This window comes from Taurulus bubalis (assembly GCF_910589615.1).
Source record: "Taurulus bubalis genome assembly, chromosome: 5".
Classification (NCBI taxonomy): Eukaryota; Metazoa; Chordata; class Actinopteri; order Perciformes; family Cottidae; genus Taurulus; species Taurulus bubalis.
In genome coordinates, this window is record NC_136593.1 from 17,115,579 (window position 1) to 17,140,843 (window position 25,265).

At 38.3% G+C, this 25,265-nt stretch overlaps 1 protein-coding gene across 1 annotated transcript in view; it reads left to right on the forward strand.

The window, feature by feature from the left end:
• Positions 1 to 7,988: 7,988 nt before the first annotated feature.
• slc2a9l2 (solute carrier family 2 member 9, like 2) overlaps positions 7,989 to 25,265 on the forward strand; it is a gene marked incomplete at both ends in the record, with an annotated part of 85,823 nt that continues 68,546 nt past the window's right edge. Inside the window, 5 exons of the mRNA XM_079218757.1 lie at positions 7,989 to 8,018; positions 8,210 to 8,311; positions 14,444 to 14,604; positions 15,757 to 15,881; positions 17,524 to 17,669. Of these exons, the coding sequence (XP_079074883.1) occupies positions 7,989 to 8,018; positions 8,210 to 8,311; positions 14,444 to 14,604; positions 15,757 to 15,881; positions 17,524 to 17,669 (564 nt within the window). The remainder of the gene's footprint in view (positions 8,019 to 8,209; positions 8,312 to 14,443; positions 14,605 to 15,756; positions 15,882 to 17,523; positions 17,670 to 25,265) is intronic.

Here is a 25,265-nt window from a genome sequence, read left to right on the forward strand (position 1 = left end):
AACTTAGGCCATGGCTGTAGGCTAGCAGGGGTTCTGATATGTATACTGACTATTGAGCTATAAATTAGCTAGTGTTCTGACATTCACACAAATCATGGATATAAGTGAGATGGTAGCTCTGATATTATATACGAAGATATAGTGCCAGCTTGTGCAAATCTTTGAGGATAACCAATGGAGGAGCTGTTGCTGTATGCAACTTTGTTCTGTTTCTTTCAGCAGCTATGACCTCCAATCAGTTTTAATACAAACAGATGTACTGTACCAAGCTAGCATGTCTTTGGAACTATATCAGTTCAAGTAGTCGTGTTGAAATTACGTATATGACCTATAACTTGTAATAATAACTACAACTTCATACAATTAAAAAAAGAAATTATAATTAAAAAAAAATTGTATGTGTATGTATGCAAATTTTATTAATTCAAAGGTCTTACTTTTTGTGTTCCGTAAGCACCCATTTAAGCGGTCAAGGAGTTTCAGCTGCTCACCGTCTGTAGGAACATACGTTATGAAATGTAAAAATAATATGAATTATTAACGCTAGCATTCTATACTAAACTATTAATTCAGCACACTATGATAGTCACCTTAACTAGGCTATTTGTATAGTTTGGAGCATCAGCACAAATTAATTTAGAATTAAGTATATTAAAAACCTATTAACATATATTTTTTTAATATGGAGTGGTCTACTTTTTAATAACTATGCACTATTTAGCATTAGTAAAAGCATGAATAAACACTTAATTCATCATTCATAAAGCATTGTTCCAACATGAACACTTATTAGAAACTCATTAGTATGCAATTCATAAACACATTCATAAATGTTTAATTCTTGATTAATAAGCTTGACTATTATGTGTGTCATTAATTGGGTTGTCATACTTTATAACATAAAATGTAAAAAATAATATGAATTATAAATGCGAGCATTCAATACAAAACATACAGCACACTATCATAGCTAGCTTACTATGTGTATAGTATGGAGCATCAGGACAACCTTGTAAAATGTATTTAGAATTAAGGATATATTTTTTTATATTGCATATGTTTTTCTTTTGAAGCACTGATGTTTTCGTGACACACAAATTAAGCAATGCAATAATAATATTTCTGCACTGACTCAAAGAAGTGCGATATGAACACACCTTTCCTGACATTTACGGACCCCGTTTGATCTATTCCATACCCCAACATTGTGTCACGGAGTTTCAGTTGATCACTGTCAGTAGGAATAAGTGTTATAAAAGGTCAAAATAACATGAATTCTAAATGCTAGCATTCAATACTAAACTATTAATTCAGCATACTATAATGGTCTGCTTAACTATGTTATTTGTATAGTTTGGAGCATCGGCACAAATTCATTTAGAATTAAAGATATTAAAAACATATTAACATATTTTTGAATATGGATGGTCTACTTTATAACAACTACGCCCTATTTAGCATTAGTAAAGCATGAATAAACACTTAACTCATCATTCATAAAGCATTGTTCCAACATGAACACTTATTAGTAACTCATTAGGATGCAATTCATAAAACACCTTAATAAACGTTTATTTCTTGATTATTAAGCTTGACTATTATGTCAAGTGTGTCATGATTGGGTTTTCATACTTTATTAATTATGGATTCCCCCCCAGATGGATTCCACCCCAGATGTAAATTAAGCCATATATATATATATATATATATATATATATATATATATATATATATATATATATATATATATATATATATATTTATATATATATATATATATATAGTGCAAACCAATTAGGTAATATATATATATATATATATATATATATATATATATATATATATATATATAGTGCAAACCAATTAGGTAATATATATATTGCACATTATTAAGGACTTATAGATGATGCACATGTGCTTCATAAAAGTGTTTTAATACTGCAATTCATGATTCATTCATGTAGTTAATAGTCAGTATTTAAGTATTAAGTATGTCCTGTGACCTCATCTAAAGCAAGGTTATCTATGCTTTACAAAGCATTAATACATGTCATGAATAATTCAGATAGTTACTACTCGTTAGTTATGTATGTTCTGTGACCTCATCTAAAGTGAGGCCTATCTATGCTTTACAACGCATTAATAAGTGATTTTGAAAGGCCAGCAGTGCCTCATTAGGAGGGATATGGAGAGTTGGGCTGCTCTCCCACTAGATTCCAGTTCACAGGTAGATACTATAGAAATGAGTATACTTCCAAGACTCCTATATCTCATTCAATCACTACCGATTGAGATCCCTGAGAAACAATTCAGAACCTGGGATAAAATTATTTCAAGGTTTATATGGAACGGCCAAAGGCCAAGAGTCAAATATAAAACATTACAGATTGGGAAAAAATAAAGGAGGCTTGATGTGGCCCACGGGCCATAAGATGCCCAGGTCTGATCTAACTTATATCCATGGTTTGTGTGAATGTCAGAACACTAGCTAATTTATAGCTCAATAGTCAGTATACATATCAGAACCCCTGCTGGCCTACAGCCATGGCCTAAGTTAAAATCAGAACACCGGCTATCATATAGCTATGGCCTAAGTTAATATCAGAACATCGGCTAGCTTACAGCCATGGTCTAAGTTAATATCAGAACACCCGTTAACATATAACTATGGTCTGTGTTAATATCAGAACACCTGCTAACGTATTGCCATGGTTTGTTTTAATATCATAACACCAGCTAATGTATAGCCATGGTTGGTATTAAACGTCAGAGGACTGTTTAACTTAGAGATGGATTGTTGTATATAATGACAGACCTGCGGCTAACAGGCCTGCGGTTACTTATAGCATCGGTTTGTATAAATATCAGAACACCAGCTAACCATATTCTCAGTTTGTATAAGTAGCAGAACACTGTCTAACATACAGCTCTATAGTTTGTACGATATCAGGACACTGGCTAACTTACAGCCCTATAGTTTTATTAAATTATTTTTTATTAATGTCAGCCTACTGTGTACTTACAACACCAAAAAATCTTTAGTCTCAGTTCAAGTCCTGGGGAACTTTTGTATACCTTACAGCAGGGGTGTCAAACTAATTTTCATCCCGGGCCACATTAGCATCATGGTCGTCTTCAAAGGGCCGGTTGTAACTATAACACTGTATAAATTGAACTACTCCCGAACATAATATTAAATAACTGTCTTTGTATTAGATTATTGTTTAATCAAGTGTAAAAATATTGTACATGCGTTTATATAAATGTAAAAATATATGTATGCAAATTTCTCTGTTACTATGACGGAAATCCTTTTAATGTAGGGTTAAGAAACCCCCCATTACTAAATTATAATAAACATACAATTATAAAAGATCAAACTTAAAACAGAAGAAAATAACAACAATCAAACGCATGTTATTATATTAACTTTCTTCAAAGCTTTTTGTCACAGTTGAGAAGGACCTAACTGGTCCGGCCTAAGTTAATATCAGAACACATACAGCAACAGCTCCTCCATTGGTTATCCTCAAAGATTTGCACAAGCTGGCACTATATCTCCGTATATAATATAAGAGCTACCATCTAACTTATATCCATGATTTGTGTGAATGTCAGAACACTAGCTAATTTATAGCTCAATAGTCAGTATACATATCAGAACCCCTGCTAGCCTACAGCCATGGCCTAAGTTAATATCAGAACACCGGCTATCATATAGCTATGGCCTAAGTTAATATCGGAACCCCTGCTAGCTTACAGCCATGGCCTAAGTTAATATCGGAACCCTGTCTAAGATATAGCTATGGCCTAAGTTAATATCAGAACACCGGCTAACATATAGCTATGGCCTAAGTTAATATCAGAACATCGACTAGCTTACAGCCATGGCCTAAGTTAATATCAGAACACCGGCTATCATATAGCTATGGTCTGTGTTAATATCAGAACACCTGCTAACGTATTGCCATGGTTTGTTTTAATATCATAACACCAGCTAATGTATAGCCATGGTTGGTATTAAACGTCAGAGGACTGTTTAACTTAGAGATGGATTGTTGTATAAAATGAAAGAACTGCGGCTAACAGGCCTGCTGTTACTTATAGCATAGGTTTGTATGAATATCAGAACACCAGCTAACCATATTCTCAGTTTGTATAAGTATCAGAACGCTGTCTAACATACAGCTCTATAGTTTGTACGATATCAGGACACTGGCTAACTTACAGCCCCATAGTTTTTTAATTATTTTTCATTAATGTCAGCCCACTGTGTATTTATAACATCATAAAATCTATAGTCTCAGTTCAAGTCCTGGGGAACTTTTGTATACCTTACATGGTTCTGTGCACTATTGCTGTTCTCTTTCAGACCCTTTGTCCACCTCCAAAGTCTCAACTTTAAATACTTGGAGTTCCTTACATATACATATGTATCTCTCATTTAATTACAATTTTAAAAAAAAGAAGACTACTCTAGTCAATAAGCATGTTCATGGTTTGTTGATAGTTTATACTACTATAGTTATTCATTAAGTATACTTTAGGTCTACACAAATATTATCCTTGGTTTCTTTTTAGGAATAAAACTGATTTGAAAGGAAGTTCATTGATTAAATGGGTTCAGTCATGGATTTTATGAAAACTTATTTGATAGCATAAAACCCCAGCTAGCATATAGCTATGGTCTGTGTTAATATCATAACACCAGCTATCATATAGCCATGGTTTGTTTTAATATCAGAACAGCTGCTAACTTACAGCTATGGCCTGTGTTAATATCAGAACACTTGCTACCTTACAACCATGACCTGTGTTAATATCAGAAAACCATCTAACTTACAGTCTAGGTTTGTATTAAACGTCAGCGGCCTGTCTAACTTAGAGATGGATTTTTGTATAAATATCCACACTGCAGCTTACAAGCCTACTCTTACATGGCTGTTTTTATGACTGTTTTACTAACAAAAATTGTGCCTAGAAGGAATTTTTATTCAGCCCTATATGTCACAACTGTTGATCATTTTATTACAGTCCACGTCATCTTCCCCCAGAACCCCCCCCCCCCGCCCTCTCCTTCACCCTTCACCTTTGCTGTTCATATGCAAATCGAGCATTGGTTTGTATGAATATCAGAACATCATCTCACTATATTCTCAGTTTTTTGTAAGTATCAGAACACTGGCTAACATGCCGCTCGATAGTTTGTATGATATCAGAACATCGGTTAACTTACAACCCATATATATATATATATATATATATATATATATATTTTTTTTTAAATACCCCCCTCTATGCTAATGCTACATTTAAACACTCCCTCCCCACCATATGCTAATTTTAAAAACATACCTACTATTTTTTCCCCTCCTCCTGTTCCCTGGGTCCTGTTTTAACAGTATGTGGCCCCCATCACCCGGATCGTACCACTGGATGGATGAGATAGAAAAAAAGTGCTTCCGCCCCCACCCCTAGACCCCCTCCTGAGCCCTCACACCTACATGTGACTCACCGCCCCTCCCCCACGTGCCACCAACTTTGAAAAAAAAATAAAAAATGGGTTCCGTGTTTTTTATTTTTTATTTTATTTTAAATATGACGTAATTTGGTACGTTTAGCGCCATTTGGTACGTTGCGGCCACATGCGGTACTGTACCGTACCAATAGTATACTACTGACCCGTATGGGGCTAGCGCTCTTACGGTGGTGATAGTTTTACAAGTTTAATGAATGTATTTTGACCCAAGTGTTCAGATTTCCACATCAGCAATGTTTGTTTTACCATTTGAGTCTCAAAAGTACCCCGGCTGGTCATCCCATACCTGATACGAGCTGAAACAGTGATGCTTGAGGAGCCTCAAAAGTTGATGTTTGATGGGTAAATACCAACCCAATGCCTCCTACATCTATCCACGAAAGGCTCTTCATAGTACTTCTTTTTAACAGCACTGACTCCACGATCTTGGCGACGCTCTAACCTCCTGGCGCACACGATCACACCGTTTTCCAATTCTGTAAGATCACACTTCAAGACAACTCTTGGGAATCAATTATGATGCAAACACAGCGTGGGAAAAGAGACGCTGTTGCTTATGCCTTTTTAAGTGAAAAAAAAAAGCAAATGGAAAAGGGGATTGTACCGGGGGAGAGCTCCACTGGGACTCATATATAAAGTGCATATTAAAGGCGTACTTTTACCAGTGAGCTACAACGGACATGGGCAGAAACAACATTGATTTTGCAAACTTCCTACGTAGTATGGTATAACTCTCTAGGCCAGTGGTTCTTAACCTTATTGGAGGTACTGAACCCTGCAAGCTTCATCAGTGCATTCACCAAACCCTTCGTAATTGGAAAAAATAAATATGATTTCTTCAAAGCATAGGTATATATTTTGTTTGTGCACAAAATGAACTATGCATCAGTTGCATACAAAATCACTGTGTTCAAAGAACACAACCAACAAAACATGAATTTCACACAAAAACATAACTCAATGAATAGTTACTGCAAATTAATGTGACTTTTGCTGTTGCCTTTCAGATACAAGTTCAGTCCGACAGGTAACCAGCCGGCAGGGCAGGAAACCACATTCCACGAAAAAATCTTGTCTCTGAAGTCATCCACGAGTTTCTTCACATTGACTAAAAATACAAAATCTTTCTTTATCTCGTCGTCTTTCATATAGCGCACAAATACAACAAGCTGGCTTAGATTGGAAACGCCGGTGGTCTCGTTGAGTTGGAGGCTGAACTTTGCTGGGCTTGAAATCAGATCTGCAACTACTTGAGCAAAGATGTCAGCACTCGTGTGAACCGGGCTATACTGTGTGTGTGTCTTGACCCCTGCTGAACCCCTGAGAGTGACTCGCCGAACCCCTGGGGTTCGATCAAACCCAGGTTAAGAACCACTGCTGTAGGCGCTATCTATTGGGTGGGCTGCTTCTAAGTTTACTCACTGTTTGAAAAAGGTACACACTGTTAAAATAACTTCCAGCAGCCATGTTCTTCCACTTCACATTCAGCTCCTGCTTTTGCTCTGTTGGGCACATGCAGTCCTTTCACTCAAATGGTTCCTTTTACTTTGTAATCTAACAGATCAAATCAGATTGAATAGGCCATACACTGCATAGGACATCTGCTCAACCCTGCACAGAGCCTGCTCATATAGCTGGAAGTGCCTAATTTACTTCTTCAATGCGAGACAATTAATTACTTATCGCTGACAGCTGCAGCATCCCAAATTTGAAAAAGCGGACATGGAGAAACTTTAAATGAACTGCACCTTGATTTGCTTTGCTTCACTACATTTTTACTCATAACATTTTGTGCTCATTATGAAGCCTTAACTTTGAGTTCAAAGTGATGATATCAGACATTACCTGAAAGGCAAGCCTTTATCATATAAATTATACCGATTATTAATATTCATTATGCACAGAGGATGATCCCCAGTGATTCTGCTCTTCGCTTTACCTTTAATTAGTCATACCAGGCCACATTTGCAACCTGTATACAGGATATATTAAAATTGAGTGGAAATTAACAAGACTTTCAGGCTCCCCAGAGGATGAACCCATTACATTAATACTCCGCACCATCTTTTGGCCTAAATGTCAACTTTGCATACAGGATATTTCATAATCTAATTGGTTCAGTTTTATGAAATTACAGGAAGGTCATCCTCCCAAAGCGTTTACATGGCTTTGAGTTCTTGACATTGTAGCTTTTCCTGTTTTGTCTGTGTAGCAATATATTCTTGATGGTTTTTGTTCTGTCCGGCTCTTTAGAATTATGAGCTTTAATTAACTTATTGTGTGACTTTTATAATTTTAGTCTTGTTATTCATTTTTTGTACCGGCACTATTCAAAGCATCCTTACAATCCAATAATAGACCTATTTCTCGGCGCTATCATTCACTATCATTTATTTTTAATGACAACTACAGCATACTGTCCATTTAGTTCAGTTCTTGCTCTCCAAACATGTCACCCTATGTCAAACACAGCATGCATGTTGGGTAATCAGTGACACACTCGAGGGCAAAATGAAGGGAATAACCCAGCTTCGATACCTGGGCCTGTAAATATCCTCTGTTGAATTTCTGCAATTTTGGTCCGACTTCAATCAACAACTATGTGACTGCCGCCTGTTCTTGGCTATTTGTTTATCATGACCCTGTGTGTTGTGTGTGCTCCCTCTTTAGCAGCCAGTCACAGGATGTCTCTTGAGCGCAGCCTTCTTCGGTGCCCTGGGGTCGTCTTTCATTTACGGCTACAACCTCTCTGTGGTCAACGCTCCTGCTCTGGTGAGTCAAACCGCACCATTGATGTCTCTCCGTTTGTTAACACTGCAAGAAAATCAATAAACATTCATTTCAACTGTGCTTCACAGCACAAAAACCAGCACTAAACCCCATTGCAAAGTGCATTCAATGCTGTAGAGTCTGTGATGTCTATTTCTTGGGGAAAAACAAAATCTTCTGTTTGCCTACCACACAGTGTGACACACGATATGTATGGAGGGAGGGGTCCTGCTGGGTTAAAGGTTTCATAGTTTCTCCCGTTTTTTAAAGACACATTCAACAGAAGCCTGTTCTGAAACAAAAAGTTTAGATTAAAGTTTAGATTAAATGGTCGACCGCTCAATCGGAGATAGCCTGTTCATATTCTATGATATAGCTCAGTGCTTGTAACATTTTGTTATTATAAATTTAAAAAAAGATATTTTTTTGTGTTTGCGTTTTGATTCATTACAACATCTCTTGTGATCCTATCTTTAGTCTCAGGTTGGAGAAGAGGGAATGTAAAGTGAATGTGTTTACTGCATAGATCAGGCCTGGCCAACCCGCGGCTCCCGAGCCGCATGCGGCTCTTTGCCTGGTTTCATGCGGCTCTTGCGTTCATATCGAAGTTTGTGGGTTTTTTTAAAAAATTTTTAATCTTTTTATTGATTTTGCAAATACTTGACCACTGGTGTCGAACTCAAGGCGCGACGGCTTGAAAGCCATAAAATCGCGGACCCGTTTTCAGTCATTCGCGGACCCGTTTTCAGTCCGTCAGGACAGTCATTTTACATGGGAAAAAGAAAAAAAAAAATCCTGTGCTTTTATTTTGAAGGGATTTTTTAATGCGGCAGAGTGCAATTTATTCAATTTCAGTCATATTGATGTAATGTGTTGTAACTCTGTTGTTGTTCATTCTGGTCACATGACATATATTGCTTCTGTCCATCCGGGGAGAGGGATCCTCCTCTGTTGCTCTCCTGAAGGGTTCTTCCTGTTTTCCCTGTGAAATGGTTTTTACTATCTTTATTTGGGGAGTTTTTCCTGATCTGAATGTGAGGTCCCAGGACAGGATGTTATTTGTACAGATTGCACATTTTAATTTGTGATTTTGGGCTATATAAAATAAACTGAATTGAATTGAATATTCACACACTCCTCAATGCTGCGTTCACAACACACTTTACTTACGTGAGTTTACACATCGGACTATTTGTGATAGTTTGCTTCATTCCCCACCTTTTTTTTGTTATGTTCAAAAAGGCTGAAGTTATAACATTATTATGTGTGTTGTATTACCTTGTATCCTTAAGAAGCACTTTTGGTTTTTTAATTGAGTGTGAAAGGGAATATTTCTGTGTTTGGCATACTGTGATACTATCTCAGGTTCAAACGGTGCCATATTTTCATTAAATCAAATTGAGAAGTTGAAAATGTTCCTCGCTTTGGTCACGGCTTGTCATTCAGGGTGATGGTGGGTCCTGCAGCCAGATCAGTTGAACCACTGCATACACTCAAAATATTGGTAACTACACTACTTAACTAGACCTCAGTAACGCGCGTTCCTACGTTACTCAAGCCATTTTTACCAGTCCAAAAAGTTATCTTTTAGTGGCGCGCGAGTCACACGACACTTCCTGCATGAACAGTCTATCACAGAACTCGATCTGAGTGATTTGAGTGACGTAGCTGCTGGTGCGTAGAAGGAGGGAAGCGGGGAATGGAGGAGACGGAGACGGAGTGCCTGGATCCAACTGGGAGGTTCTATCCAGGTTCCCTAGGATTAAGGATATTGCAAAGCAATACAACACTCCAATACCATCAAGTGCACCTGTCTGTAATGACGTGGAGCTTCTAATGAGGACAAGACACGTCTGGTATGAACGGAATCACTTTACTGGTGAATTGCAGTATTACAACTGTTAAAGCATCGAGAACGCGCTCTTACACCCGACATGTTTATATTTTCCACACGTAACATCAACATTAGTTAGCGTCAACAAGCACGTATCATTGTACTTTATTGACCTGAATGTCCCCACCATACATAGCCTCTTGTTTCCTGTTGTTTGGATTTTAAAGTGAGGCATATTTCTTTGGTCAGACAGTGTGAACAGGGTTAATGTTCGTTCAAGTTAATGGCTGAGTTTTATGTGCCATTTGTTTTACATGTTTACAATACACTATGTGGAAAGGCTAGGAGATGCCCTTTATTGAAAATAAAGTGATGAAAGGGCCATGATGTTTGTCAATGTATCTTTGCGGTTAATTTGGACATTTGCTTAAAAAAATGGAAAGTAAAGTAACTAGTAGTGAAGTTACTTTTCAAATGCAGTAACTAGTAAAGTAATCTAGTTACAATTTTCAGAAGTAACTAGTAACTTGCAACTAGTTACTTTTTCTGTGTAACTACCCCAACACTGCCCCTGGCATAGATAGACCATGTTAGTACAGGGCCTCCTGGAGGAAAGACATCAGGCGGGAAGACAATTATGTGTCTTTAGCTAAATTGGAAGGGGGCATTTTCAATATGTTTTATATGACAGCATTCCTTCACTGAAACCCTGAGAGTGTAATTCAGTCACAGAGCAGTGGGGTTCATAAGAGGATGAAAGGGAGAGAGCAGAAACCTGGAAGATCTGACCTAGGATTCTGATTGGTAATTGTGTGAGCTTCAGGATCAGTCCAGCAAGGCTATGTTGCACACCATCATCACCAACTAAAGGTGAATGATCGAAAAATACAGGTTTGCTAGACACGCCCACTACTGAAATCCTAACCCTGGTCAGAACCTGGTCAGAACCGGCGCATCACTAGTACCTCTGTGCTAATACTGAGAAAACTAGTCTCAAGTGCCCTCGCTAGAGTGTCTCTTCTCTTTTGACTCTAACTTTTTATTATTTCTGAAAGGGGCCGATGATGGGCTCTTGTTTACAAAAATAAATACATCCATTTCCTTTCAGTAGGACCTGGTGTAGCAGAACCAACGTGCTTCACTGGAGATGAATGACCAACCTGCTAATGGGCGGTTCAAGCTTCACAATGCATTAATATCTAATATCTAACTCCATGCTGAGCTTGCAAAAAAGATCTGGAAATGTTTTTGTCTTAATTATGCTGAAATGTAAATAACCGACTGCAGGCTATGCTCTCATTTATCTGGAGTTCATCTGCATGTCCGTCCATCCAGGCACAGGGTCCTTCCTCAGTTGCTCTTTCTGAGGTTTCTTCTATTTTTGACCTTTTTTTTAAAGATTTTTTTTTTTTTGGAGGAGTTTTCCCCATGTATCTGAAGTGAGGGTTTAAGGACAGAGGCAGATTTGTGATATTGGGCGATAGAAATAAACTTGACTCGAGTAGAGAGGTTCACCAGAATACTAAAATGTAATACAATGATATAGCATTACATACAGAACACACTAAACAATAAACTATCTATGTTCCATTTGCCAAACAGTTGAATCAACCAGTTTAATAAAAATCCACTAAAATCACACAATCAATTATAAACCTGCATTCAGTTTTCCTAATGCACTTTTCCTCCAACGACGAGCCAATCTGAGAATTCTGTGAAGCTGCGATTTGTAAAGGAATATTAAAAGAACTGTTAAAAAAAGCATGGCCATAAAAGCCTATATGATAGATCTTAGACATTAAATATGTGATCAGACGGCAAACATCTACGGTACTCTTTTTAGCGTTGAAAGCGTCTTTTCTCGGGGTGAAAGCAAACACTTGCTATTCACATATTCCTCATTTTAAACTCCACTCCAAATCAGTGGGAAGGTCGTGGGGATTGCAGGTGATGGCTTCATGCAGTTACTTTCTTTTGAACCGTGTTTGTGAAATCTGATTTCTGTAGCTGGGTAGGGGATGTTAATGCGTACTAATTATTGGATGCCTGGTGTAGTGTCCGGAAGAACTTAGTCAAACAACTTGTCTCGTTCTCTGAATTTATTTTCCTTGATCACAAGTAGAGTAACAAATGCTGCAATCGCGATAGCAGGGAGTCGTCCAGTCAACACACAGGTTGACCGTCCAAAAACAACACCACAAACAGCCGGAAGTTCGGTTCTTTTAATATACGGTTTTCCGTCATGAACATCTAACATTTCTATTGGCTCTAACTTGTCTAAGAGGAGGAGAATCATGTTCTCATCTTTTCTCACAAGGCTGGAACGTGCAATGACCAGTCTGCGTCTCTAATGTCAATATACTGATAAACAGGTGTGAGTGTTGTGGTGCAAAGCGTGGAACCTTCAGGAACAGACAACCAGACTGTTCTCAAAGAAACTTCTCACAGAAAGTATTTGTTAAACTGACCTCACCACATACCTGAACTCTAATAGACATAAGAATAATGAAATGAGGAATATCTACAGAATATAACGATTTATATTATCAGGGACTAAGCCTGATTTACCCTGCCACATGCCTTTGCTTTAACCAAGTCTCTAATTAGCCTTTTCACATGTGCCAAAAACTTCATACAAGAAAAGTATTGTTGTGACAGCGGTGAAGAGGGATCAAAGGAAAGAAAAGTTCCTCACATTCAAACTCATTTAATCTAAAATGTGGCTTAAACTGATACTTGGCACTAAGTAGCATTCAAAAACATTTGCAGCAAGACAAACATGCTCTTATGACCCGGCCTGTCCTCTCTTTGTACTGTTGGCCCAAATGCGCCATCTAAAACACACCAAAACAGGAAGCAGCTTGAAAAGCACACAATAAATGAGACCAAACTTATGGAAAATTTAAAATGCTGACATAAAAACAAATCAACATGCGTTAAAAGCACGATTATTCTGACTTTTCAGTGTTGAGGGCAGCTCATGTAATGATAATAAGGTCTGCATATCAGATTATTTTGGCATGAGCAATATATTTCAATATTCAAATAGAAAATAAATGCAGAGCACCTATTCTATTTTTCCTAATGCATTGTTTTCTGATTTAGATTTTAATGCGGCATCAATAATCCATGTCACAATGTAAAACCCAAAAAATGTGGAGGCTGTTGGCTGAGCTCTTAACTGACTGAGCTTGTTGATTTGCACGCTGACAAAGTTTGTAATATTGATCTTTTTCCAAATAGAGAGAAGGGTTTAGTGAAAATGTAACCTGTTGTAGCCTCTTCGTTTCATACCAATAAAATAAATTATGACGGCACTTTCAGAAGTTGCATCAACCTTTTATGTTTACAAGGAACCTGTTTGAATCTGCTTTGGTGGTATGATGATTGATGCGATTTTCTTTTCATGGCCCTGAGCTGCCAAACAATAAATGGCATGGGTCTCAAATGTGAAACGCAAGATTAACGTCCTTTTGTGTTGTATGCCGTCACTCAGTTTGCCCTCTCATGTGCACGATTGTACATTACATATGAAAGAGAGTACTTGGATGTGGACAATATTTTTGGCTATTTTTGTGGAGAATGTCCATTGAACCAAATAAACAGTTCAACAGGAGTCAGGGAGGGGCTGACGGGTAAACACAGAGGAGCTGAATGAGGGAGAGGACAGGAGGGAGGGTCAACATTTTTGCATTGCATTGCGTATTAGAATATGTTTTTGAATAATGTTTTACTTTATTGTATATATCTATATCTAGATATATAGATGTAGATAGCTGCCCGTCTGTCCATCTGAGTGAGAGAGGGGGAGATGGGCCACAGGTTGGAACCCTGGCCGCGGTGGGTTTGGTAGATAACAGCATTTAATATAGTTTTCACATAATATATCCTTTTATTCAGGGGATAACTCTGTATATTATAGTGTATTACCAGTACATTGAAAAATTAAAACAGACATATTTAATAAGTCTGTTTTTGTACACTTGTGAACTAAAGTTGGAAATGTGCTCGTCAGATAAGATAAGATATTCATTTAAAAATGTGTGTGTGTGTATATATATATATATATATATATATATATATATATATATATATATATATATATATATATATATATATATATATATATATTTAAAACGGCAAAGGATTTAGATTGGTTTCGATCATTTCCCCAAGCCTTTTTTCCGTATTAAACACTTAATATATACACATTCTGTATTGCATGATGGCAGCGTCTTATGTTTTATGAGTTGCCATTCATTTAAAAGTTGTCTTTCTCCCATGTCTCTTTTGTATTGCAGTACATTAAAGCTTTCTACAACAAGACATGGATCGAGAGATACGGTGAGCCTCTTGCAGTGGAGACGGCCACCCTCCTCTGGTCCGTCACGGTGTCCATCTTTGCCATCGGAGGCCTTCTTGGAGCGCTGTCCGTCTCTGTAATCATCAAAGTGCTGGGAAGGTTCGTCGACTCACTTGCACTTCTCATCAAGTCTCGTTCAAGTAACACGGAAGTAACACAGAAGTAACAGTCGTGCGATGATTGGTTCAGGTTCATGTTCAGGTGTCGATTCTCCTGATTGTTTGTCTATTTGCAACTGCTTGGACGCAGTTGATATCTCCTCTGCCTTATGCTGTGATCTGTGATCATGCTGTCAGACTTTATTTTTTTCTGAGTAAAGGGGACGCTGGTCACAATGTACAAAAGCACAACATCCCAATCACAACAGCTTGTTTTTAGTCTCTCCACTGACTATTTAATCATGAAGTTGTTTGGCAATTCTTGCTGGTTCCTCACCAGAATTTCAACCAGCAGAACTGAGAGGAAACAAAAGAAAAGGAAAGGGATCAAGGGCTGGTGCTGTTAACGAGAGGTTCTAAAAGCACATCTGTGCGGTACATACACACACATTTCAATCAAATGTTTGTCTCTATGAATTACAATTATAATTGTGTTTTCTCAAAACCCATATATCTTCAATCTTAATAAGCGTCTTATTATATCTCAGGGTGAGGGAAAGATCATTGTTTGGGTTAAAATAAATACTACGTTAAGGTAAGTGAGCAACCATGATGATGCTGGGAACATGTAGGTTGCATTAATGCACCATGAGTTTGAGTCTCATGAGAAGAAGAAGAGGCTCAGATACAAACTGGCCTTTAGGTCTCCTTTTGTTATCCTCTATTTTTGTAAAGGCTATTTGTTTTGCTCCAAAACACTTTGTTGAAATGTCCTCTCTTAATGCCTTATTTATTAGGAAAGTATTTATGAGTATTTAATGTTGCCATTTCACATTTTTAACTTCCCCTGTTTTTTCATGATCCCTGTGTTGTTTATATTTGTTTTTGTTTTTATCTGTGGTGCTACATAAATACAGTTTATTATTATAGTAATTATTACAAACATGTTTCTTATTTTTATTTAGATTAACTAGCTGTGATTGGTTCTGCTATTTAGATATTACATTATAATATATTATATTATAATATTATATTAGTCAAAATGAGTGTGCTCATTTTGACTAATATGTGAATAAATAATCTTTGTACATTGTGTATGATACTTTTAACTCGTACCTATATATGTGTTGTTTCTCTCTCTTTTTGACATTAGAAAGGGAACCTTGCTGGTGAATAACAGCTTCGCTCTAATGGCTGCTCTGCTGCTGACCCTGGGGGAAAGGGCCCAATCTTTTGAGATGCTCATCATCGGTCGGCTCATAATCGGGGTTGACTGTGGTAAGTGTTTCATTCATTAATGGCAACAATTTTATAATGTAAAACAAGTACAGAGCATGGCAGAATACTGGATGGTTTTATTATCAACGTTGCACAAAAAAACTTTAACTGTGTGGGTGTAATTGGGCTCCTGAGAATGCAATACATCAAAGTTCCCAAAATGCAGATATGCATCTTTACCATACAACTTAACTAACTTTAAACTTCAGGTCACAGCTGAACAGATCGAGCAGCCTCCAAACATACAAACATATTTTACGTGTACCTGAACACCTCCTCTGAGAATCACTGTCAACTAGGCAGCTTCAAATGAAATCAAAAAACGTGGCTTTGTTCATGTGGAACATAAATGTGAAAGAGGCAAATCATGAAGATGAATACAGGCGTGTGGTAGAACGCCACCCGAAGGAAAAGACATATCTATAGGACTTGGCAGATATCAAGGGTGTGTTACGTGACAGCCCTAAGTGCACTGGTGATCAGTGAGCTGCCAGCGAGACTTTGATTACAGATCTAACTTTCCCTTCTGAGCAAATGTCTCCAATCATGGAGGAAGAGCTCAACAGTGCTCATTCATCCTTGTGATTGTGAGTTACGTGACCTGCAGAAACAAGTTTCCGGGAGATCAAATTGTGGCTACCAAAACATAGCCAGACAGCGGCTTGAATTAAACCTGCTGCTGGTAAAAAATGGTCATGTGTAAGTGAGAGACTTATTTTGCTGGTCTTGATAAGCATTTGACTCCTGACACACCAACCAAGTGCTACAGTACCTACATCCTCAATATGTCTGAGGTCTCAATGTCAAGGGGCTCAGACTCCAAGTGTCTTACCTAAAGAAATATACTTGATCACAATTTCAAAGCCGTGGAAATCAATGTGGGCGAGGGCTGGGCAATGCAGAGAAAATCAAATATTACAATATTTTTGCCTAAATATCTCAATATTGATTTTACAACAATATTGTCGGCTTGGCCATGGATGCTTTTACAAAATATATTGCATATATCACTAATTTAGATATAATGACCAAGTGGGTAAAGGCATTTAAAGTTCAGAAAGTTACATCTACTGTATTTAAAACCTTTTAAAACCAGGAAAAGACAACACATGGGCCATATTACAGTGTTACGATATCCAAAATCTAAGACAATATCTAGTCTCATCATGATATCGATCAGATATCGATATATTGCAAGCTCTAGTCTGAGGATTACATGTTCTACCAAAGCTGACCATTTCTAATGCACAGACCACAACACCATTAAAATCAGTCCAGCATTTCTCAAATCTTTCTGGATGTTGAATCCTGTCAGTGTGGGGTTTAGTCCGTTGGTATTCTGTGTGTCTGTCGAAAGACAACAAAGAGTGCGAGACAATTCAAACATTTTCAAGTTAAAAGAAACACAGAGATATGCTTTCTGCTTGCATGACAGCTCTCTCTCTCTCTCTCTCTCTCTCTCTCTCTCTCTCTCTCTCTCTCTCTCTCTTGTTTTATTGTTCTACTTGGTGGAGAGGGGAGTGGCATAATGTACAGTGAGACATGTCAGTGCCTGCCCTCTTGAGTTTTTATACATAACATTAAACATATAGGTCTTCCGTCCTTTTTATAGCATTTCAATATGTTGCTGTTGTTTCGACAGGTATAGCTCTCAGCGTCCTCCCCATGTACTTAGGAGAAATTACGCCGAGACATATCCGAGGTTCCATTGGCCAGTTCAACTCCATCCTCATCTGCTTTGGGGTGTTCACGGGACAAGTGCTGGGGCTGCCCGAGCTGCTGGGTCAGGTCAGTGCTGCTGAGACTGTATACCGCAGGACCATGTGGGAGTAATAGTTATGATGTTACCTATATGCCTGCATAGAGACATTTTGAAGGCTGGAGTTTAAATTAAGCTCTTCTATTACTGGAGCCTGGATGGAGCCCAGGAAAATATTTGACTTTGTATGTCATGAGAGAATTTTGTGCTTTTATGTCTTGACTTTAATAAGGTGCCAGCTTCTTACAGTATATGAGCTGCATCTTAAGGCTGTTGGTGGGCAATTCAAAAGGATTATTTATAATTCTAGCTACGTTGTGACATACTTCATCCAACCCATTTGTTGATGTATCCCCAGAAGTTTGTTTCCTCCTTTCCATAACATGAAAGTGATTAATTTAATAAATTCAGTTAGACTTGAAAATGAATAAATGTCATGCAGAGAAATATTTTTTAACGGTGGAAAGAATGTGTTGGAACAAAGGCAATGCTTTTACTTTTGCCTCTGTCTAGCAAATCAGAAAGGAATAACATTGTTCCACTCTATCCTGAATCAAATATGTTTGAACACACTGAAGAGCTGTAACATCCATTTAGACTTGGGTACATACATACATTCTGGTGCAGCAGCATTACGGCAGCTGACAAGAAGAGACTAAACAAGCTGGTAAAGAAGGCCAGCAGCGTGCTGGGGCGTCCTCTGGATACTGTAGAGGTAGTGGAGACAGGAGGATGATGGCTAAGCTTTCATCCCTGATGAACCACGCCTCCCACCCCATGCAAGACACTCTGGCAGCGCTGCACAGCTCCTTCAGTCACCAGCTGATTCATCCCCGGTGTCTGAGGGAGAGGTACCGCAAGTCCTTTCTTCCCGCTGCTGTCAGGCTGCACAACACACTGAGCTCTCATTAAAACATGAACACTTTGACACTTTTGGACACTTGGACAATTTATTCACTGTGGACACTTTAATTGCACTCACATGGTGCAATATAAATACATTTAAGTACTTTTACTGGCGCAATATAAATACATGTAAGTACTTTTAAATACTCTTATTCCGTCTGTATATTTAATTTAAAATTGCTACTGTACTCTTCTCTTACTGTTTTTACTACTTTTTTTTACTACTGTTTTACTACTGTTTATTGTTATCTTATTTATACTACTTGATTGTTTTTACTATGTAATAATAATAATAATACATTTTATTTATATAGCGCTTTTCCAGATGCTCAAAGATGCTTGACAGAGACAAAACAGAACAATACAAAACAAAAATATAGAAAGACAATGGAGCAAACAAAACAAACAATCCCAAAAAATAAAATAAGAAAAACTGGAGAAGCTGCAACGGAATTTGTCCTGCAGTGGAGGGTAGGGAGCAGGGGTTAGCAGGTGAAGGCGAGTTTGAAGAGGTGTGTTTTGAGGCTTGCTTAAATGACGATTGGGTGGGAGCCTGGCGGATGTGGATGGGGAGGGCGTTCCAGAGGGGAGGTGCAGCAGCTGAGAAGACCCTGTCACCCCAGGTTCGACGCTTGGTTTTGATGGTCTTCAGTGTTCAAATTGGCAGACCTGAGGCAACGGGTAGGGGCGTGAAGGGGGAGGAGGTCTGAAAGGTAGGGAGGGGGCAGATTGTTTAGGGCTTTGTAAGTGGTGAGTAAGATTTTAAAGTCAATCCTGTATTTGACCAGGAGCCAGTGGAGGTTGCGTAGGACCGGGGTGATGTGGTCATAGCGGCAGTTGGAGGTGAGCAGTCGAGCAGTCGATTCATACTTGAGCCCATACAGATTTATCTCATGCATTGAGAGAGGAGAATTTGGAGCGAACATTAAATCATGACATGAAAACACTACTTTGCTGTTCATTCATGTAGAGCCTGTAGCAATTTAAACTTTGTTGGTCAATCAAACCTCAAGGTCACAGGAGTCAAAATGATAAAAAAAACTTTAATGCAGTTTTAGGTAATAAAATAAACAGGAGAGGATTACAAGATAACAATGCCGATGGTGATATTAACACTTTCATGGCTTCATGACACCATACATTTAGAGTACTTTTGGTGTCCTTTAAATGTATCACTCAAATCATCAACGTTATAATTGGTGATAACATATATTGTAGTGTCACTGGTTGTCCCTAGGGCCGGCTAGGGTTGGGCAGTGCAAGAGAGCTGGAAGAACACACACACAGGCGATATAAATTAAAGTGAAGGTTTATTTTCCGTCCCACCGGCAACTTAGTGTGCTTTTCCTCCAAGTAGGTTTCGGTTCTCTTCCTGCTTGTTCAACTCCTTACTTGTGAACTTTTGGAGTCTGGACTTGGAGTCTGGACTTGGGAGTCCAGACTCTCAAAGACAGGAGAAAGCAGGACAGTCTTTCTGCAATTGGAACAGTAGCTGACTTGATGACGTCACCACCTCAGCTGTTGTTGTCATGAGTAACTCTGATTCTTCACTGTAAAGTATTTTTACAGTCAAACAAAATATGACAACCCTGCTCTTTTTGTACTGGTTTCACAGACATACACATATCATTGTATGTATATATATATATTGTGTGTGTATATATATATAAATAAACACACACACAGAGAGATACACATCTCATTATATATATTTTGTATTTATAAATATGTATTTTATATAAATACTTATATAGATATACATATAAATGTAGATATAATATGTTTATAAATGTGTTTTATATATACTTATATATTTATATAGATATACATATAATTATATATATTATATGTTTATAAATATGTATTATATATATATATATATATATATATATATATATATATAATTGCAAACAATTCGGTCAAAAGTAATAAGACACTGCTGTAGTTCAAAGTAAAAGTTAAATTAAAATCTTAAGTTATAAATCTTAACCTTTCCCTCAGTCAAACTGATTTAATGTGACTGTGAATAAATAATAATGATTGCTTGTTAAATCCTCGAAACAGAATTAAAACTCATGTTTAATCGATACGGAGACATCGGAGCCAGCGGATCATTTCAAAAAGTCCAGCCGAGATCAGGCTGCTCTCGGCGGGCAGCAGAGCGCTGACGGCCCGGTGCTGCGGGGCTCAGCGGTCCCGCGAGCAGGACCTCAACTCGTCGGCGTATCTTTTTAAGTCGGCCGATTCTTGAGAAAGCGACCACAGATTTGATGCTTAAACAACTAACTTCTCGCCTGAAAACATCATAAAATTAGACTTTGTGACTCGACAACGGTAGTATTCAGAGAATGTCAACTTTCAGTTATGAGTTTTCTCATCCGTCATTGTTCCCCGTTTGCTGGTCCGAAATGCATTCTGGGATATTGGCTCTCTCAAGTACGCTGAAGTCTGCTCTGATGCATCCCCGGTAAAATGGGCTGATCAAGTCACATCCGGGCATTTTCACCGTTCTTGGCGAGAAGCGGACTTTTGAATTGGAACAGTACTTGGGCCGCGACTGATGACTGAGACCCTCTACTCTTTATTAAGCTTCCCAGCCATGTCTCAATTAGCTGCCCTAAGCACCTGCAGCTGGGTGAACTGGATGAGGCTGTCTGGGAGATGTAGTGTCGACCACGACTGCCATTTTGTGGTGTGGGCACTTATCATGAGTGTGAATGTAGCGCCCCTCCACTACCTGTCCCCTTGTGATGCCACAATGTCCAGATAATAAGGTGATACACTTTTGGATTGGCATTGGATACTGGAAACTAAATCAGTTACTCTTAAAGGACTTATACTTCGTAGGGGCCTTCAGTGAAATATAGTGGCAGTTAACACAAGACATGTATCAATTCTCCCGACGTTTTGATGATAAATATGATACAGAAACATTTTACTCCCAGAAAGAGCTCCCATTTTTGATGATAAAAAATAAAAAATTAATCACAAAGCCCATAATACATATAAGTGTTTTCAAAGATATTTTTCTGAGAGGAACATTAACATTTTGTCAAACATTTAACTTCCAAAATCATCCAGTTTTGCTTTAAAAAATGAAACAGATACCTTTATGCATCCATAATTTACTCTCCAATGTCGCCATGCATATAATACAAATAGAGATAACTAATAAATAGTAGATATTGATGATGAGGAAATAATCTTGCATCTGCTGTCCAGTTTGGCACTTATTTGTGATTAAATTCAATGGTTAATTGTGAATCATACAAACAACAACAAAAACACTTTAGAAACTTTAATTTTAGGAAACTTAAGTGTAGCATCAAATAAAGATTCACAAATTGAAAACTTTGAATTGTGTAAAGGTACAGCTGAGTCTTGGGGGAAATTGGGATACAACGTGAATATACAGTTGGTTTATTTGGTGAATTTGGAGCCTGTGTCGTCGTTGTTCGCTGGCTTGTGTTCTTCCCGTTTGTCTTTTGCTGCTGATTACAACTCTGCTTGAGCACATTGTAAAAAGTACGATATTTACGTCTGAGATGTAGTGAAGTAAAAAGTACAAGGGAGTAAAAAGTATACGTACCTCGTAGATTTAGTGGAGTAAAAAGTACAATATGTACCTCATACATGTAGTGGAGTATAAAGTACAATATGTACCTTTATACCGCCACCTCACTTCTGTGTCGCGAGTATTATCCGGCGAGGATTGTAACCAATTAAATCAAGAGATACGATGGTGACTGGGCCCGTCCACTTACAGTCAAAAAGAAAATCCACTCGTGAGCTAGCCACAAAATATAGAAATATTTTGGAGTGATGTGAAAGCTGTTTGAGTTGCATTCAAGGGGCTTTGACAATTGTGCTCATGGATTTTTTAAAGTGATTTGCTGTCATACTGATATGATGCAAATGAGACGTTAAAATTAAAAAGCTTTTCCGCACAAGTTCCTTTCCATTTGTCCAATACAACCTGAGATGGCCGACGTCCTCCCACCAATTTGCACCTTAATTCTTGCAACTCTTGAGACTCTCATGTCTGCCATGTGATCTCAACAGCCTCATGTGACATCAAGGTGTGATTAGGTTTGAATGTCAAGGACCTTTCCATCTGTCACTAGAGCCGATGAAGCCTCATGGATAAGCGGCAGACCCCGCTCGCACTTAATGATTTCCCATCAATTTGTTTCTGGTGAAAATGAAGAGAGAGTGTGTGTCCTCATCAGCCACATCAGTTATACAATCATGTTGTTTTACCCTGCTCAGTATTTGATTTGTTCTATCTGTTCCTTGTTTCAATAAGATAGCATCACACCGTATTTACGCTGGAGGGAATAGGATCCACTCCCCCCCCCCTATCCGCCTTCTCACCTGAATGCCCACAACTTGCATTCTCATGGCAGCGATCCAGTCTTCACTCGACTATTCATGTGCTAGATGTTCAGTTTATCTTTTCGGGATGAAAACAGACGTTGTCTAATAAATCACCGGTTACTATGACATAGATAGATAACATTCTCAACATCAGCACGTTTGGTTTTGTTCTGTAATTAAATTGAACTTGTTGGTCGGAAGTCGGCTATAGTAGTAAAACCTACAATTAGATTGCTGTTCTTCAAGACACATTCACAGGAACACAAAGCACATTTTGTATACACTTACCTGTTCTCCCACGTTCCTCAATAATTTTTCAGAAACACAGATTCTCATTTACATCCAACTTACACTCGACACACCCTTACAATCACCCACAAGCACTTGTTTTAGAATAATTTATTTTAATTTCATTATTATTTTAATATTCTTACTTATTACTTTTTATATTATCTTAAAATATATTTTATTTCATCTTATCCCATTCCACTCACACAAAAACAATCATACACCAGCCACTAACCAAAATGGCAACCAAGCCTCTATCAAATGAGATGAAGAACATCTGGATCTCAGCCTTTACAACAGAGAAACCATGAAGTAAAGACTCAATGGAAACTTGAAAACTACAAACAAAAAGACCACAACAGCATAAAACATGACAGGAGCAACTACAAACACCAGAAAACCAAAAGCACCACCCAATCAACCCCCTAAGACCTGCGTCTGTACCACCACAAGCAGCTAGACAACACATCCAAAGCCATCCAAATAATCACCCTCAGTGAGCTAGATTTACTGCAGCTTGTCACACCATCAGGGGGAGCTACAGCACCACAGAAGAAGAGTCACAAACTACAAGAGACCAAATCACTAAAGGAAACACCAGCACTCTCGTCCACCCTCCACCAGCACAATGCAGCAGTAACCCCCAACTATACTGAACACACTCCACCAACTATTCACAGAAGTAAAAAGTACAATATGTACATCTGAGATGTAGTGGAGTAAAAAGTATGATATTTACGTCTGAGATGTAGTGGAGTAAAACGTATGATATTTACGTCTGAGATGTAGTGGAGTAAAAGTACAATATGTACCTCTTGGATGTAGTGATGTAGTGTTTAGTGGCGGATTGCAAACCTTCATACCGCCACCTCGTTTTTGTGTCTCGAGTAATATTTGGCGAGGATTGCAACCAATTAAATCAAGATACAATGGTGACTGGGTCCGTCCACTTACTGTCAAAAAGAAAATCCACTCGTGAGCTAGCCACGACATATAGAAATATTTTGGAGTGATGTGAAAGCTGTTGAAGTTGTATTCAAGGGGCCTTGACATTTGATACTGATATGATGCAAATGAGACATTACAAATAAAAAGCTAGTCCGCATGAGGAGGGGATGCATTCTGATATTCACCCACTCCATAAATTCCCTTCTCTCCCCCTGGAGACCCTGAAGAAATAAATGAAGAACTGGAAAAACAAGGCATCTCCATCAACAAAGCCCATTGCATAACCAGCAGAGCCGCTAGGTCTCCCTCAAGACGGTTTGAAAAGTCCAGTCCACTCAACATAGTTTCAACTGCAATTCAACCACATATCAATGCGATGCAAGAACCCGGTCACATGTCTCCGATGTTCAGGGAACTGCCCCCACAAACAATGCAATGAGGACAGAGCAGACTCGAAATGTGCCAACTGCACGTAGTTTTATCCTCCTTTTATGACACCCACCAACATAAGAGGAATAAGGAGAAACTAACGCAAAATGAAAAAAAATTAACTGAAAAACAGGTCAAAGTATAGTGTCCATTAAGCTGCGTAACACATTTAATCAAACAAGGCACAGATTACAGGGAAACCCTTCTTAGACCTCACAAAGGAAGAACTCACAAACACTAATTATATTACTAATATAATTAGTGTTTATGAGTTCTTACTAATATATGTTTTAAAATGTATCCACCACTCTTGTCCCAATGGAATACAGCCCTCTGAAAAGCTCATTAAAACCATCACCTATAACAAAACAACGTGTTAATAGGAGACTTGATGCACGAGGCTGTTAACTGTGACACTAAACAAATTAGCACTATTAGCAAATATTGGACGCATCCAGCCTCACTCTCTAAATAACGACGAACCTGCACACCTTCCACTCTGTCTACTCCACCAGGTACTGGACCTGCCACCGTCATCAGCAAAGCTCTCAGCCGCGCTGCAGAACTTCAATGTGGGCCACTCCCTCGGCAGCAACCACCTCCCCATCCTCGCTATACATTTGCCCTCACGCTCAAGCACATGCCACAACAACTACAAATACAAACCTGGAAAACTA